This window comes from Eublepharis macularius, chromosome 14, assembly GCF_028583425.1.
Source record: "Eublepharis macularius isolate TG4126 chromosome 14, MPM_Emac_v1.0, whole genome shotgun sequence".
In the NCBI taxonomy this organism is placed as follows: domain Eukaryota; kingdom Metazoa; phylum Chordata; class Lepidosauria; order Squamata; family Eublepharidae; genus Eublepharis; species Eublepharis macularius.
The window spans coordinates 23442565-23461848 of record NC_072803.1 but is presented as its reverse complement, the minus strand read 5'-3'; the positions used below and the strand labels follow the sequence as shown (position 1 = coordinate 23461848).

Here is a 19284-nt window from a genome sequence, read left to right as displayed (position 1 = left end):
CCAAGAATATAGAGTTAAAATTCAACAAGACCTGAATACTCTGGAGAAGTGGGCAGTTGGGAATTAGATGCAATGCAACATAGATAAGTGCACAGTATTACATCTGGGCCACAAAAACGAGAAGCACAAATACAGGATGGGGGATACACTTTTGGGTAGTAGTATATATGAAAGAGATCTTGGAGTAAGAGTGGACTGTAAACTAAATATGAGCAGTCAGTGTGATGCGGTGGCAAAAAAGGCAAACTCAGTCTTGGGTTGTATCAAAAGGGTCATTGCATTGAAATCGCAAGAGGTCACCTCTTTATACTGCCTTGGTCAGGCCGCACCTTGAGTACTGTGTGCAGTTCTGGAGGCCTCACTTCAAAAAGGATGCGGACAAAATCAAGAGGGCGCAGAAGAGAGCAACAAGAATGATCAGGGGTCTGGAGACTGAGTCCTACGAGGAAAGGTTGAGGGCCTTGGGAATGTTTAGTTTGGTGAAGAGGAGATTGAAGGGGGACATGATTGCTCCCTTTAAATATTTGAAAGGCTGTCATTTGGAGGAGGGCAAGGAACTGTTCCAGTTGGCAGCAGAGGATAGGACTCAAAGCAACAGGCTTAAATTACATGCAGAAAGGTACCGGCTGGATATTAGGAAAAACTTTTTCACCGTCAGAGTAGTTCAAAGGTGGAATCAGCTGCCAAGGGAGGTGGTAAGCTCCCCTTCACTGGCAGTTTTCAAGAAGAGGCTGGATGAATATTTGTCAGGGATGCTTTAGGCTCATCCTGCATTGGGCAGGGGGCTGGACTAGAAGGTCTGTATGGCCCCTTCCAACTCTGTGATTCTGTGAAAAGCATTTCAATCTATTTTACTTTTAATGCAGTTCTGCATTGCAGCCACTAGAGGCACAGGGAAGGAAGAGCCCAGGAAACAGCAGTAGCTCTCACTATCTGCTCTTTGCACCTTTCTGCAAACTTTACTAGGAGACTATATGGCAAGATGCTGCTAACCAGGCAAGACCATCTGATGGCTGCTGCAGCCTTCTAAAAGGCCATTGTCTCCAGCAGTCTATCTTCGTCTTGATCCTTTCACTCCATTCAGCTCCATAGTTTTGTCTACCCAGCCAGATCTTGCAAAGGTATAGCCCCTGTTAGCACACAGTAATCAAGTAAAGCTATTTTTCTTTCTCTTCTCCTTAATTTCTCTTCCTCTTTTCCATATTTTTCTCCTCCTTCATGTCACTCTCTTCCTTTCATAATCTGCCTTCATTTCTCTCTCTCTCCATCTTCTAATTGTTCTCTGTCCTCTCCTCTGCCCTTATTTTCAAGCCTTGGTCTTAACTCCTTCTCATCTCTATCCTGCTTAGCAGCTTAGAACATTCTTAATAATAATGTAGTCACAAACCTTCATTAATATTATGAACATAAGGGGGGCAGTTAATATTTCCCCATGATCACAGCAACTCTGTGAAGTAGGCCTGTATGAGACTGTGTCACTCAGCAACCTTCTGTGGCAGACTGGGGATTTGAGTATGAGGCATAGATGAGTGGTTGCTTAAAAGCTCTCTTATTACATATTGCCTCTCAGGGCCAAGCTACATATGACGAATGACACTTGAACAGCAAGTGGATTGAGTGGAGGGCAAGTGAACAGGGAGAAATACACTTGCCGTTCAAGTGTCATTCGTCATGTGTAGCTTGGCCCTCAGAGAGATAACCTGATCCAGGATATTCCACAATCCCTTCATCCTTGGCACTGCAACTCCCATCATCACTCTGAGGTTGGTGGCCAATTTTTGAACACCCCGACATCATTTTCTAACGAGTTATGCTTGCAAACAAAGAACTTCAGCTTCCGCTGCAGATAACACTGGGGGGTGGGGGTGATTGACTCTGGAGATAATTGGAGCCAAGATATTCTGGTTCCCTTCATTTTTGTCGCTAAAACTCACATGATCGAACAAGGCTGGTGGTCAATTGTGAGACTCCTAGCTTTATTTTCTGCCACAAATGGACACAAAGGTGGACACCTGGATCATTTTATTAGAGATGAATGGTAACAACAACCCAAGTACTTTGTTTTGTTATTATATTTGGTTTAGATCAAAGTCAAGTGGTGGAGGGGAGAGAGAATCTTTGGGGGGCCCTGGCAGCTCTAGGTAGCCCTGGCCCAATGTGTGATAAGACTATAGACACCAGTGATTTTTTTAAAGGTGTCTACCCAGACCTGGTTAGGCCAGGCAAGCCTGATCTTGTCAGAACTCAGAAGAAAAGCAGGTTCAGCCTCGGTTAGTACTTGAATAGAGACCTCCAAAGAAGACAACAGTTTGCAGAGGCAGGCAATGGCAAACCACCTCTGTTAAGGCTCTTGCCTTGAAAACCCCAGCAGGGGATACCATACGTCAGCTGTGACTTGAGGGTACTTTCCACCTCCACCACCTAGGGTTGCCAGCTCCAAGTTGGAAAATTCCTGGAGATCTGGGGGATGAAACCTTGAGAAACCTGGAGAAAATGGTGTTTGGGGAGGGAATGGCATGGCATAATTCCCATAGAGTCCACCCCCCCCCCAAAATAGCCATTTCCTCAGGTGAACTGATCTCTGTGGCCTGGAGACCAGTTGTAATTCCAGGAGATCTCCAGCCACTACCTGGAGGCTGGCAACCCTACCACCACCTTCCACAATGCCAAGGAAGAAATGCACTCAACATTTTGCAATATAAAAAGAAATTACAAAAAATTAACTGAATCTTCTTCAAAATTCACTTTTTGGACCAGATGAATTTGTCTTTTTTCAGTATACAAAGACTTAATTTTGAAGGGATTTCTATTGATGTATTTCTGTGTTGCAGAAGACTACAAGTGAACTCTTCTGCAACATAAAAATAAAGAAAAATACAGACATCCTTTGAAAACTAATCCTTTGTGCACTGAAAACATGTTTTACAATACACAAAGGGCTAATTTTGAAGGGATTTTTATTATACGTTTCTGTGTTGCAGAAGAATACAATTGTTCTCTTCTGCAACTTTGAAAGAAAGAAAAATCATAGAAACCCATTCAAACTAGCTTCTTTGTATGACAAAATACAATTCCAGGCCATAAAACAATTTTTAATGGTTATTATTTGTATGTTGCAACATATGGATGTGATATTTCCAGATTCCTCAATCTTCGTGCTGTGGAAAGTGATTCTATGGGCCCCCATAATCACAGAGGGAATGATTTGCCAACATCAGGGAGAAAATTATAATTTACTTCTTTTATAATCCATTTTTCTCCTAAATGGGAACCCAAAGTGACTTATAACCATCCCACCTGTCCTTTGCCAGCACTCAGTAGAAAAGGAAAAATAGAGGAGGTGGAATGGCTTTGGAAGTGACATCAGCTCAGTGTGGTGACAGTCTAGTTTTCCCAATCTCTATGGTTTTACCAGGTTCCTACCCAGCCAGAAGTGTTGTTGTGGTGTTGTGTGGCACTGTTTTGAGGTCACAATCTCTGGGAATAGCAGGATGTTAACAAGGAAAAATAATAAAGATAATAAAGATAAGGAAAAATAATAAAGATAATAAAAACTAATCCTTCCTGTCCTAATAAATCTGCCCCCCCCTTGCTCACGAGTTCTCCTACAGACATGTTTCAGTTTGAAGATCATTGCAAAATGAGGAAAGAACTTGATAATGAAATCAACTTCAAAATCCACCTGTGTATAGTAGCAACAGCAAACACAACCTGAGAAACGTGTGTGCTTAATGAGAAATTAATTATATGCAAAAGCTATTTGGAAGACCGAAGGCAAAGCTTAGATACAGTCAACAGCAAAACATTTATCATATTCCTGCTTTCCTTTTGAGTTTAGCACCTCCTGTGTCCTTTAGACAAAAAGCAGCCACTGGATACTATGGAAAAGTGTGTGTCTTGCTGAATTTCAGGGCTGCAAAACAGCTGTAGCCATCATAAAACACATTGTGGAAAAAATAGGTAAGATACAAACACAATCCAGATCTCAGTGTACCACAAACAAAGGATTTCATGAAAGGAAGGGGGGGGGTGATTTTTCCTGATTCCCCCTCCCATTGCAGATGCCTACCTCTCCCTCATGCTGTTTGTGGGAGATCTCTTCCCCCAGGAGCAGCTTTTCATGGGGAATTTTTGGGCTGCAATGGGAGGGGGAGTCTGAGAAATCGCACTTGACTCACAGAAATCCCTTCCATCTATAGAACTTTCTCTGGGATTCAGGCTTTTAACATACCTTTTTATCGAAACACTTACTCTCTGTTCCCCATCTTTTTAAACTGAATGTCCACCCTGAAGATATGATCTGGGGAACACAAATGCTAGTTGGTTCCTTTATGATTTTTAGTTGTTCACATAAAGTGTATTATACCACTATTGCTTTCCCCTGCACTCATTAACTAGTAGACCTACCTGCAATGTTTACCTGCTTTTGCCTCTGTTTGATGATATATCACTGTCTACATTATCTAGCCAAGGTGAACTGCCAGAGCAACAAGAAACTACATTCATGGTTTGTAAAATATTCCCCCAAAACAAATGGGCTGAGATGATTCCAGAAACTGCAGCAATGCACAGCGGAAGGTGATATTTATGACTCTGAATGAACCTGAGATATAAGCTGCAAGGAAATTAAGTCATTGGACCAATGTTATAAAAAAAGGAAGTGTTGACTTCAGGAAATCACTCCTGCCACCAATGTTCTGATTAGATAGCACAGAAGTCCAGTCATTCAAACTGATAGGCTAACCAGATAGGCACACGGGTTAGATGAAGCCATGCAGAGGATTTTTTTACCCTCTTAACAACCTGATGAGATATATGAGGCTGATATAGAATGGCTGGTCCAAGGTCACCTAGTGGGCTTCATAGAAAGGTGGGGGTTTGAACTTGGAGGGAAGGGATTGGATCATATGCTCATATCCTGTGCTTGAAAACCTTGCTTTACTTCCTATACAGAACCCACCCCTGAATTATATGTGAATAAGGAGACTGTAGTTACTGAAAATTAGGGACAAGCACTCCATGTATGTACAAAGGTATTTTTTTCCTATATTGTAGGACTTGGCCGTAGATAATTGAAAAGAGACTCCTGGACTAAGGCTTGGTTAGAGTTCTAGGAAACAAGAAATTCAGCATGGCTGAAGATGGAGAAAAAGCAAAGTTTAGATCACTGTCAGAGGGAACAGAATGTATGTATTTTCTGGTTCTAGTTCAGGTGTGTGTGTGGGGGGGTCATTCCTCAATCTCTACATAAAGAGGTGCTGATTTCATCTGTCTGCTGTAGGGAACAGAAGAAGATCCTGCTATTATGAATTCTGGAACACAACACAACCTTCTCCCTACCCATCTTTGCAGGGCTAACAACAGAAGGTGAGAGGTCAATTTTGACTTGTGATATTCTCTGTGGCAGAACAGCCACACTGACCCGCTGGCACTTCTCCATCTTGCTCTCTGAGGTGTCTACACACCAGCGACCATCTGGGACACCGCCTGGCCCTGTGCCACACTCACTGTGCCACACTCTATACATGTCTACACACCAGCAACCATCTGGGACACCGCCTAGCCCTGAGTCACACCCTTGTGCCATACTCCCTTGGAAGGGTTTTCAGTACACCACTGCCACCACCTGGCCATTGTAGGAATTACCTGCTGAGAGGATCAGGGCTCCCAGCTCTCCTTGCCATCTATCTCCTTGCCATCTAAGGGCCAAGCTACACATGACGAATGACACTTGAACGGCAAGTGGATTGAGTGGAGGGCAAGTGAACAGGGAGAAATACACTTGCTGTTCAAGTGTCATTCGTCATGTGTAGCTTGGCCCTAAGCCTCTGCCTTGTGCTTGCCGGAGTCTCCTGCTACCCAGAGTCTGATCACCACAGAGAGCGCTTACCCCACATATGCACCACTGAGGGGTTAGCCATTTGCCAGCTGACTGCCCCCTTCTCCGGGCACCTGTTTTAAATAGTGCTCTTGAACAACGGAGGCCTAGGTGGTACAGAGAAAACCACCCAAAACCAAAATTACAAAGCATTTATTAAAAGGAAAATGCCCACATGCATACTCTTAGCACAGCAACAGTCTGAGCAATGAACCCAAAAGACATGCAGTTCCTCTCTCCTCACTCTGTACATGCCCTAGCAGCTCTTTAACACAGAAGTTACAGCGATGTAAGAGCTTCCCAATATTTTCAAGTCTTTGTTTAAGCCAGCAGCCATCCACATGGCAATGGTGACCTTCAGCCAGGTGTAAGAGCTCCTTCTCCCAAGGGGGAATCAGCCATCTGACGAAGAGAACTGTGGTTCTCGAACACTTATGCTACAGTAAAGTTGGTTAGGCTTAAAGGTGCTACTGGACTCTTTACTATTTAGCCAAAGGGAGCTAACCCTGACCCTTATCTGTTTGTCCACACCCCGGCAGGTCAAAGAAGCCTTTCCTGAAATTTCCAGGAAGGATATTTCTAATAATAATAATAACAACATTCAATTTATATACCATCCTTCAAGACAACTTAATGTCCTCTCAGAGTGGTTTACAAATTGTGTTATTATTATCCTCACAACAATCACTCTGTGAGCTGGGTAGGGCTGAGAGAGCTCTGAGAGAGCTGTGACTAACTCGAGGTCACCCGACCAGCTTCAAGTGGAGGAGTGGGGAATCCAACTTGGTTCTCCAGATTAGAGTCATGCCACTCTTAACCACTACACCAAACTGGCTCTCTAGCAACGTAAGTCTCCCAAATCTCTCTTCCCTGCTAAGTGTCAGCTTCTAGCTGGATGTGTGAGTCAACCACTTCATTGTCTCTAACCAGGGAGGCCATTAGGATTTCTAAAGTGGTAAGCTGGGTGAGGTCCCAGGGGAACCCAAAGCACCTTGTGTTATTCTCTTCTGCTCCATTTTATCCTCACAACCTCGTGAGGTAAGTTAGGCTCAGAGTGCATCTGGCAAGCTTCCATGGCAGAGTGCAGATCTGAACCTAGGGCTCCCAGATTCTAGCTGGCCACATGTATCAGGGTCATGATGACAAGAGAACGTATTTCACTTTTTACTCACTCAAGGAGGTTATGGAGAAAACGGTTTTAATTTGGTGGTTTGGATTGTACAATACCTTCAGCTTTAGCTTTGAAATAGTTTTTTTCTCTCTTTGCAGAAAACAGGCAGGGGAAGTCCACTATACCTTCCCCTTGCTTCCCTCTTCCTTGATCCCAATCTCTATCCTGCCATGGAATCTTGTTGGGCGACCTTGGGCCAATCACACACTCAGCCTAGCCTACCTCACAGGGTTGTCATAAGGATAAAATGAAGCAGGGGAGAATGTTTTATACCAGTGGGGGGATCCCCCCTGGGGAGAAAAATGGGGTCTAAAATGGCAAAATAAAAATGAATAAATAAAATAAAACCCTAGTTAGTATTTAAAAACAACACAATTTCACATTCCTTTCTTCAGCTCTCCATGTGCCTGGACTCCAAAACCACTCAGAGCAGAACCACACGTGACAAAAGGCACAGGTTGGACACTTGTCAGCTTCCCTCAAGTTTTGATGGGAAATGTAGGCATCCTAGTCTTGCAGCTTGGCTCTCCGACTGCTGTCCAATGGACTTTTCAACTGTCACTTGTCCAACATTCCACCAAGCTGCCTACATTTCCCATCAAAACTTGAGGGAAGCTGACAAGTGTCCAACCTGTGCCTTTTGTCACTTGTGGTTCTGCTCTTAGTCTGTAGTATGTGAATGGATCCCCTTCCAAATCTATAGACTGCACTGGGCTCCCTCTCTCACTACAAATTAGCTTGCTACGAGACTACAGGGAGTCTTTGCAGGGATCCCCAGACAGACTCTTGACCATCACGATTAAATTTCTTCCCGTCGGTTCGGTTTTGCTCTGCTCAGCCATCATGTAAACCTTCAGAAATGCTGACACTCAGCTGCCGCCATATAAAAGAGAAATGCAAGCGCCTACTTCATTTAACACCACCGTTCACAAGGATTACCAAGGTACACATTCGTGGGAAAGCATCTCTTATCTTTAACATAATTCTCGTCTGCTTTTACATTGCTCTGCCAATATACTTAGAGCCTTTTTTAGATGACTTTTTTAAAAAATCAATAAATATACAGTTGTTCAGGATGCAGGGGTCTTTTTTGCAAGGTTGCACTTCGGTGGCAAGCGTATCTCACATTCCCAGAAGTCAAAGCCTCACAGAAATTCGTCTCTCTAGCAAGCACATCAATTCTCTCTATTATCAATGAGGTAGGTAGAGCAGTGATTAAACTATTCAAACACTAGGGTTTTTTTTTTTTAGAGGAAGGCATTTTAAAAAATTAAATGGACCTTGTGCGCAATCCCCATTCTCTCTCTTGATTGGAGTGTTTCATACAACTGCCTTGATAATGTGTTTACAATTTAAAATGAGCCAGATTTCAAAGAAGTTTGACCATGTGCAGTGGGAACTTCCAGCTCTTGGGACATGCTTATAATTTACTAGCCTGTTGGACTTGCCACATGAGCTGGGGTCATTCATGGGGGGGCTCATTCTCATGTGAAAACCAGCTAAATGTTGAAAGTATGTGCTGTTGATTTCCAAGGCAGTATTTATACATTAACAATGAAATCCTAAGCACATCCTAGGATTTCACGGTAAGTAATTTTATTTCTCCTGCTTGAATAATTCACCAGCCACCAAAAAGGCTTCTGTCTGTTATGTCACTATTGCCAAACTCTCCTCTCTTACCATCCCCATCTCATTTCACATATCCATTTATTGCTCCAATGGAATGGCACTGGCCACGTGGCTGGCCCAGAGGAGGGGGCCGCTCCTCCTCTTCAAGGCTGGCCACGCCTCCACTTCGTCCAGCCCCCGGTGCCAACACAGCCTGCTGGTGAGTCGTCAAGCTTCTTTTATTGCATAGTTTTAGTGATGTTTGGATGACAATGACATAGATATATTGTTTAAATGAAACGATGCATTTTACAGACGTTGTCTTCTGCTTTGTGTAAGCTAGTGAATATAAATTCACTGAATACAAATCTGACCAATAAATAAATACATATTTAGATACATTAGGCAGAGGGATATATCTATATCTATACCTATATCTCTCTATCTTTGTGCATGTATGTGCCACCAAGTTACAATCAACTTATGGCAACCCCAGCACAGGACTTTCAAGGCAATTGAGAAGCAGAGGTGGTTTGCCAGTGCCTGCCACTGCAGAGTTTTCTTTGGTGGTGCCCATCCAAGTACCAACCCTGCTTAGCTTTCATTATCTATACCATGCCTCTGTCCCATCTATCTCCATCATCTCTATCTCTATCTCTATCTCTATCTCTATCTCTATCTCTATCTCTATCTCTATCTCTATCTCTATCTCTATCTCTATCTCTATCAATTTTGCTTCATTTATACCCCATTTTTTCTCCTCAAAGTGGCTTACAACCTTCTACCCATCTCCATTTTATCCTCACAACCACCCTGAGAGGTATATTAGGCTATGAGCATGTGACTGGCCCAAGGCAAACTTCCATGGCATAGCAGGGATTTTAACCTTGGTTTCCCAGATTCTCATGTGACTCTGTAACCACTATACAACACTGGCTGTCAATAATGCCATATCCAAGGCTACCTGCTCTACTTTGCAGCTGAGCACAGAACAGAACTTGGTCCCTATATCCAGACCCCATGTTGTCTCTACCACCCTGCATCATGCTAGGCCAAATACTATGAACTAGGTGACAGAAGAAGGGCCAATCAGAAAATCTGGGACTGGAAAAATTAAGACAACGGTGCCTGCAGACACACTCCCAGCCTGCTGATGTCAAGATAAGGAGGAATGTCCTTATCTTGTTCCTTGTCAAGCAAATTCCTTTGTCCAGTCTACATCTCAATAAAAAATTAAAAAGGAATATCAAGCTGGGACACTAAAGAGACCACATAGCATCAATTGTCAGATCAAGTGAATCAATCTGTTCTAAAGCTTAGATGCCTGTAGGCTACTCTACCTGTACTGGCCATTTAAATGTAGATAATTAAAAAGCAGAGTGCTATTCTCCTATTGGGAGGCGGGGGAAGAGAACTGATAATTAATTGAAACTAAAATGTCTTTTGCATTTCCATCCTAGCAACAAGATTAAAGGGTATTCTGATATTTTTAAGGAAGTAGGTGGTGGGATACTATGACAACCTAACAAATACAAATAACTGTTCCCTGCCATATGATTATTAATTACTATCATCATTGTCAGAATCAGGAATAGTAAGTTCAGGACTTTGCAACAGTTGCTTATACCTGGGAATAAGATCTTGCATTAAATTCAGTGCTAGACTATATAAATGTACCCAGCACAGGTATTCCTGTAGAAACTGACTACATTTATGTCATTTATTATCTGTGTATTCAAATACTTCCTTTGACATCGCCTGAGAGGTCTATAAAACTGTTCTTCATTCTATACCCACAGCTCTCTCTGCAGCACTATCATATTGCAATAGGCACTGCTGTTACTTTTAGGTACTGTTATGATTCTATCCACAGTTAAACCCAAATGTCAATTTAAATGTACATTATATGGTTATATAGCACCTTAGAGACCAACAAGATAAGCTTTTGAGAGTCAAAGCTCCCTTCTTCAGATAACTATACATGGTTAAACAAACATTACATGGTTAAAATTATAAAACCATTGGAACGGTGTTTGAAGAAGACAAGGAACTAGTTTAGATAATTATGAGATTCTAGAAATGTCAGAGGACACATACAATGTGGTTGTTTTCGATGGGGGTGTGAGCACTTACAAATTGTCAGCAGGATTTCTAAAATCTGGTGGGGTGCTAACATGCTCTGACCTTCCCTCCCAGCTGGAATATTAGAAAGACAAAGAACTACAGTTACTCATAGCTAGTACCTACTTCCCTTCCAAAAGAAGAGGGGGAGAGAATTTAGTTGTAATGGCCAGTTAAGGCCTGGTTGACACATGCAACCAGCAAAACCAGAGAGCTGCGGACGCAGACAGCAAATGTTACAAGGAAACCCCCCACCACAAGCCAACTTACTAACCAAATTTAACAATTCTCAAGGAGAAAATGTCAAAGGCAGTATTTATAAATAAATATCAATTCCAACTTCCAGAAAGTGAATAAACGTAAACAAGTGCAAAGTGCAAATTAGCCAATAAATATACAAAGGGAGGTTAAGCCACGAAGAGTCCCAGAGTTATACTCCTCTGAGGGTTCAAAAGAGCTACAGTGCTTTAAATATGTTCATTAAAGTCCAAAACTAGTCATTTCTTTGTGTATTTCCTTTTAGCTTAGAGAAGGTGAAAAGGTGTTAACCGTCTCCGTTCAACAAGGGAGCTAGCATTTCCACTCGTTTCGGCTGTTCTTTCTCTGGAACGTGCCAAACAACAAAGAAACATTTTCCAAGCAGTTTGTTTACTGCCTGGATAGCTCATGCAGATTTTTTTATGATAGGACCATCTAGCCAGAACAGACAACAAGTGTTCACCATAACATGTGAACGGGGCTCCTGTCCCCTTAGAAACACATGCATGGTACAAACTGGGGGCCAAGCATGACAGAACAGGGTTCAAAATGTGTGCATCTCCCTTTCATTCCAGTAGATTTAGGCTTCAAAGGATGTACCCTATTATAGCTATATTTTGGGTGTAATAGGAGTAATTAAGGAGTATTACACCTACATTTTGGGTGTAAATAAGAGTAATTAAGACTAGATCCTGGATGCTGAAAGATTTTGTTAAACAAATATGTACAATTCCTATATTTTGTTTCTTAATTAAAAAGAGAAAAGAAGACTTCTGAGGTGGGTTATGCTATGTGGTGAAACAGCCCCAGTGACACATAGGCACTACTCCCCCTTGCCTTCTGAGGCATCTGGGAATTAACCAGTCTGGTACTCACCACCCACCCGGTTCCTCCCAACTCTCAGAGGGGGTTTTATCTCCTTTTGATACACCACTGCCACCACTTGGCCTTCGTAGGAACTGCCAACTGAGGGCCAAGCTACACATGACGAATGACACTTGAACGGCAAGTGGATTGAGTGGAGGGCAAGTGAACAGGGAGAAATACACTTGCCGTTCAAGTGTCATTCGTCACTTGTAGCTTGGCCCTGAGAGGGTCAAGGCTCCCCGCTCTCCTGTACTGGTTTGCAATTCTAAGGGCCAAGCTACACATGACGAATGACACTTGAACAGCAAGTGTATTTCTCCCTGTTCACTTGCCCTCCACTCAATCCACTTGCCGTTCAAGTGTCATTCGTCATGTGTAGCTTGGCCCTAAGGTTCCACTTCATACTTGAGTCTCCTGCTACCCAAAGGCTGCTTCCACACACATTGGATAATCCACTTTCAGTACTCTTTAGTGAACATTTGAAACTGATTTTCCATGTGTGGAACAAAAAATCCACTTCTAAAGGATTACGAAAGTGCATTGAAAGTGCATTATTCAACGTGTGTGGAAATGGCCAAAGTCTCACTACACCTGCACAACAGTGTGGGATTTGCAATTTGCCAACAGATCACCTGGTACATTGAACAGCTACTAGTATCAAAATTTATAAAATTCTACCAAAAAGAAAATTTTCACATACTTTCAAGCAACAGGTTGAGCAAGGGATCCTGAAAGAAAGGTGTACAAATGCAGTTTTTCTGTTCCTTGCGTTATACATGCCTTAGCCATATCTTATTCTAAGGCTGGCTCTTCAACTTAGAAATTATTGGGTTCTAAAGGCTTTCCATGATCTTGGAGTCTGTTTTCTAGCCTGCAGTATACCACATGGCAACAGCCGCTTGCAGCAGCCAGGTGGCATCCCCTTCAGCCTCCAGATTAACTCAGCAAAATAGAGGTTTCCCCTCTGTGCCAGGGGATTTTATCATCTCAGTTTGCCTACCTCCTGGACAGGTCAAAGAATTTTTCCTGAACTCTTCTGGAAGGGACTTTCTGGCATTCCAAACCACTCAAATCTCTGTTCCCAGTTAGTTGTTTGTAGTAGGGTTGCCAGCTCCAAGTTGGGAAATTCCTGGAGATCTGGGGAGTGAAACCTGGAGAAACCTGGAGAAAGTGGGGCTTGGGGAGGGAAAGGACCTTGGCATGGCATAATTCCAGAGTCCACCCCCCAAAGTAGCCATTTTCTCCAGGTGAACTGATCTCTGTGGCCTGGAGACCAGTTGTAATTCCGGGAAATCTCCAGCCACTACCTAGAGGCTGGCAAACCTAGTCTATAGCCCTTCCTTTATGTCCACTTTTAGCAAGTTTTGAGCTGACCATGTCTTTGGTGCAGAATGCGATTTGCATGTCTAAATCCCTGGCAGGGTCCTACTGGAGACCATTTGGATCTCCCTTCCCTGCCCCGACCCACCTGATCTCTGCTGAGGAAAGGGGAAAATGTTTTTTCCACTAAACAGAAAGGTTTTATGGAGTCAAAATTTCCAAATTTCAGCGCATTTCTCCATAAGCTGCAAGAGAGTGGCCAGCCCAAGGCATCCAGATTCACAGCTGAAAATGTATTTCAGGGCCAAACTAGACATGATAGCTTCCTCATGTCTGCCATGGGACAGCAATAGCATTTTAAAGTGATTTTAAAATGTCATGAGGGACTCATCATGATTGAGCCCACAGCATGGTGGGCTGAGGTGCTTTCCCTCTATGCCTTTTTCAAATGCTTAAACAGCTGCACTCTCCCCCCTCCCCCGGTGGCTGATTCACCTGGGCTTGTCCTTCCCCCGCCTAGGGCAAGGGATCCCCTGCTCTCTCCTCCCCCCCAACTTACCTGGCCAGTGGGGGTGGCGCACTCCCAGGTGGCGTAGTGTGCTCCCGCACTCCACAGTGGGCCCATTTCAGGCCAAATCGGGCCCTGTAGGAGGACGATTCAGTCCTTTGGTGAGTGCAGGAGCACTCCTGGGCTGCCCTTTGACCCGTGTGATGACATCACTTTCCAGAAGTGACATCATCACACCAGCTGGGAGTGTGCACGTGCAGGGGAAGGAGGGGAGGTAAGTGCCGGTGTCCCAATCTCCTGCTGGGAGAATGCAGGGACCTGGTAACCCTAGTTTCAGCACTTAATAACGTGCATGGGGGCAAGAGTGTCTCTGCCTGTGGCATTTTAAAATCACTTTAAGATGACAGCAGTGGCCCTGTATTGGACACAAGGACAGCATCACATCTAGTTTGGCTCTCAGTTCAGGTTTCAGAGGTCCTAGACATACTCTACCAACTGTACCAAACTGGCTGACTTGTATATATGTTTGTTTTGGTTCTCTTAACTCTAATAGCTCCATTTAGATAGATCTGTTTTAGCATTTGCTGCTATTAATCCGAAATAAATACATCACACACAAAAAACAATTTTCATTAACCATAAGTGGAGGGTGGGGATGAAGATATTTCTTTCTGCACTGATGCAGAAACAGTTTAGGAAGTAAAAGGTTATACCTATTAAATTCTTTTCACAAACTCAAATGCATAAAAAATATAATAATCTAGAATAACATTTAGAAAATGTCTTGGGTAGGTAATCTTTTCAGAATCTGTCACGCACAAATATGTTATTTCCAACACCCCTTTAGAATATGTGACAATTTCTAATTGCATCTTCTTCCTCCTCACCCGCAATCGCCACTCTCCATTCAATGGGAATTTTTGTTCTATGAGTAGATGTTCTATCCACATTATTATTTCCAAGACACAGAGTTGCCTAGCAATCTGGGAAGCTAAGGTAGAGGGGGAGGTAATAACAAAACAAGAGTTGTGAAATTACAAGGCAGTGTAACCGTTAAATTGGTTTGCAACACTTATCAAGATGTTTCTAAATAAGAAAGGGTATAGAATTGTCTGAAAGTCTGATAAAATCTGTTGATCATTTTTCAACATCCTCCCAATCTCCTGCTTTGCAGATATACCGTTATTGCAATATTGAGCCCTCTCATTTAACTTCATTAGCTGCCGAATGCCGATATGAGAGAGGCAGGCTTTGATGGGTAAGTCACCAGAGTAACTTTGTAAAACCACCTTGTGGGGCGGGGGGGAAAAGCTTTGTGGGGATAGTCTCCAAGCAAAGCTCCAGAAAATGGTGCAAAAATTTGTCCATAATGTAATAGTCAATCATATCTGAAATGGATAGGAGCTTTTTGAATAAAGGACAGGATGCAAATAAAATAAACAAATGATGAATGGAAAGGCAGAGCTGTATCTGGGGTTGCCAGCACTCGGGGCATCCCAAGTCTGGTGTCTTCCCTGCCCGTGTGCACGCACGTGTGCAAAGCGCATGTGAGCTCCCAGGAATGTGTGATGACTTCAACTGCAGGCGCACAGTGCAGGTAGCCTCCTAGTCCTGTCGCACAGCCACCCACACTGCTTCTGGAGGGCCAGAAGCACGCAGCAAGTCGGCTGCCCCATCAGAGTGGCAGGCGCCCAGCTCAGCACAGGCGGCCTCCCAGCCCTCCCGTACTGCCGCCGGAGGGCCAGGAGTGCACGCTCCCAGTCAGCAGCCGCTCTGGCACCCTCTGTTTGGCAGTGCCTGGGGCAAGCGACCCCCCCTGCCCCCCGTAGATCTGGCCCTGTGGGAAGGTCAATCAGTCAGCCAAAAGCCAAATAAGTTTGCAAATTACCAAAAGAGCCATCCTGCAATAAGGGCAAAACCATCCTAGTTAGATTTTATTCTTTTCATACAAAGGAATTATGTCTTTAGAATATTTTACTGTTCAAATTTATCTTCTTTGTTGAATACGCAAACTTGCCTATCAAGGCAGGAGGCCCTAAAACTGAAACAAGATGATGGGATGTATTTGATTGAAAAACGTTATCTCCAACCACTAGTTTTATGGCTAACGGTATAATGTTTTGTTTTTAAATAATGATTTTTTTAAAATAATTGTATTGCGTTTTTTCTATCTCATGAGCCACCTTTGGCAGGTCTACAGAGTGACAGCAAATAAATTTTCAAAACGAATAAACAGCTAACATTTCCCAACTTGGCCTCAATTGACTTTGTAGCTAGCAAGCTACCTAAATTCATACCCAGCTTTGCTATTATAAGGCCCAGCACAATTTTTCTTCACTTCTGTGCCCTGCCTTACAAGAGACCAGTATGTTACTGACCAACTGACTGACTAGCAAAGCATTCATCTCAAGCAGGTCTCTCATGGCTGTGCACCCTGGCTTGGTTAGCAACACATTCGGGGAGCAAACCCTTCCCCTTTCTTCAATTCTTTCTTCCCTTTCTTCCCCTTTCTACCAATTCTAGATGACTGTACAGAACACCATCTCTTCCTCAAAGAGCTGATCCAATGAAGTACCCCTGCTATCGACATGCATACATGCCAATGAACGTGGAAAGCCTGAGGTGGAGCTTGACACCACGAGAGCACTTCCCCCCAAAAGCATTCATTCTACCCACACAAAACACCTGAAAAGGGTTGGAGTCCTGGATCAACTACACATGCTTGTTCATTTCACATATTTCTTTAATCTCTAGTCAAAATACCCACCCCCACCCCCCAAACAAACCCCATTCTTGGAAGTTTCATCCATCTGCCCAATGTAACACTTCTTTTTTTGGTTCACTTTGCCCCTCCCATACTCCAACCACCGCCAGTGACGTATTTGGGAACAGAGAATCTTTTGAGAATGCACAAGCATTGCTCTCCCTTACCTGTACTTTCATCCATGCTCTCTTCTGAGACATGCTCATTCTGATGGACCCATTCCCCATTACACTTGAAAAAGATTTGCATTGCAGGCACAGCTTTGCAGCGCAACACGATGGGATTACTTTTAATAATGTACGCATCATCTGGCTCTTGCATAAAATGGGGCAGTGTCCCAGGAGCAGACGGGATAGACTCAGGAAGGGTTTCGCTATTGTCGTTACCTGAAAAGGCAAAAGAAAGAGCATGTCACATGACGGGGTCTCCTGTCAATTCCAGATGGCTGCACAGAGGCTCTCAGTTCAGACAGCATGCTTCTATCAATATTTTGGTTAAAACCACTAGGATTCATAGTATACTAAAACTTCCACGCAAGGCCAGTATTGGATTGTTTTGAGCTTCGTCAATAAAACATCAACATAGGAAGAGATGGCCTATTCAACAGCAAGATCATTTCACTTGGTGATATTTAAGTTATTGTTGGAGGGAAAGGAGTAAGTTTCCAACAAGATTTTCTTTTTGCCATAATCAGACATAAAGACACTTACAGGGTGATTCCGCACACGTTGGATAATGCACTTCCAATCTTCTTTATAGATCATTTGGAACGGATTTTTTTGTGTGCGGAACAAAAAATCCACCTCAAATGATTGATAAAGTGCATTGAAAGTGCATTATCCAATGTGTGCGGAATCAGCCACAGTGTCATTCCTACACCATTCTAAACCTTTCAACTCCAACGGACTTAAAAGAGTGCACTCTGCTTAGGATGGCAGTGTCAAAAGTTACAATCAGCATCCCTTACAGACTCATTTAATCTTCCTTCCCCTGCCGCCCTTCCGAAATGTATAAAGATCATAAGAGCTCTCCTGGATCAGAACAAAGGTTCATCTAATCCAGTTTCTTGCTTCCCACTCGGCTAACCAGATGCTTCAGAAAGCCAATACACTATAGGGACTTGTGAACATATGAAGCGGCCTTATACCAAGTAATACCACTGTTTCATCTAGTCCCATATAAACTGTTCCATTGTTTTTCAGACTTTTGCAAGTCAAGGATTACATTTGTTCCATCTCCAGCGCACGTTGGACAGCAAAGTGTGTATGGCAAGGAGCAGAATATGCCCTAAGAAGGAAACAGTCCCCTTGGATTCCTCAAAATAGTACCACAAGACTTTTATTAGCTCTTCTTTAAAAGCAAATTTAAGAAAAAAGTGGGTGGGTTTTTTTGTATAAATATGGCCCACTAGGTCAGGTCTTGGAGAGTAGATGATATGGGTGTGCAAAATGAAGTGAACGAGCTGGGGACACACATGGAAATCGCAAGTTCAGTTTGTTAAAGTGGCTTCCAGAATGGTGAAACAAAGTCAGGAAATGAAGCTGTAACGACTCCCCCCCCCCCCCCCGCCAACACTGACAAACTTTGTGTCTTTGGTTTTGGTTCTTACTGCATAGGGGCAGAGCTGGCAGGCAGGCACCAGTTCAGCAGTGGCAGTATCTCTTTCCTTAAAAGCAACCAACCAATCGGATCCCAAGGAGAGAGACTGAGCCCTAGGGTAGCGTAGCTCCTTTAGTTGGAAGAGGAATGTGACCATTGTGCTTGACTGCATTTTGTCTTTGGTGTCTCCTGGCCAATGAAATCTGCATTGAGTAGCTCCAATTCCTAAAAGGCTTGCTTTGCACTAGGGAGGGGAGCAGCCCACGGCACAGTGCCCTCGCAGAATTGAGGAGGGAAGGGTCACCTCCGGCCTCCAAGCCCCCACTGCCAAAAAGGCTCATGTGACGCAGATTAGGGTGAACATTGGAAATAATAAAGAATTATTAAAGAAGAGCCACACCAAGGAGGAACTAGGCAAGTTCAGATCAGGTTGTCCATTCAATGCTCTCTGCTGCTGACTTTCATATAGGTGCCACCATAGCCAACTGTGACTGCAGAACTCAACCTAAGTTAATGGGTCAGGAAGCACTAGGACATGCTTCTATTTTTTCACCTTTTCTGGCGCCCAACTAAAACTGTTAACCCAGTGTTAAATTAGCTGAGCTTGCAAGGCTGTGTACTGTGACCAGTTGCATGCAGACACCAAAGTCTTTCCAGACCAGTATTCCACATGGACTGGTCTGGGCTCCCTTTATTTTCTTTATTGAGACTGTAGCTTTGACTTCATTTTAACTGAGGGCCAAGCTACACATGACGAATGACACTTGAACAGCAAGTGTTTTTCTCCCTGTTCACTTGCCCTCCACTCAATCCACTTGCCGTTCAAGTGTCATTCGTCATGTGTAGCTTGGCCCTTAGGCTTACCAGCCTCCAGGTGATAGCTGGAGATCTCCTGGAATTACAACTGATCTCCAGGCAACAGAGATCAGTTCCCCTGGAGAAAATGGCTGCTTTGAAGGGTGCTCTCTATGGAATTATACCCCACTGAGGCCCCTTCCCTCCTCAAACCCCACTCTCTTCAGGCTCCGCCCCCAAAATCTCCAGGAATTTCCCAACCTGGACCTGGCAACCCTATTTTAACTTACTGCCTTTCATCCTTCAACTCTGGGTTAACGGTTTTAGTTGGAAAATGAAGACTGGGTGACCTGCCCGGTCTCCCATCTTCATTGGTAAAAAATAGAGAAAAGAAA

At 43.6% G+C, this 19284-nt stretch overlaps 1 protein-coding gene across 1 annotated transcript in view; it reads right to left on the bottom strand.

Annotated features, from left to right (window-relative positions):
• The window catches only part of UNC5D (unc-5 netrin receptor D), a 300179-nt gene that overhangs the window by 260813 nt on the left and 20082 nt on the right, over positions 1-19284 (bottom strand). Inside the window, exon 3 of the mRNA XM_054998048.1 lies at positions 16663-16881. Coding sequence (XP_054854023.1) covers positions 16663-16881 — 219 coding nt within the window. The remainder of the gene's footprint in view (positions 1-16662; positions 16882-19284) is intronic.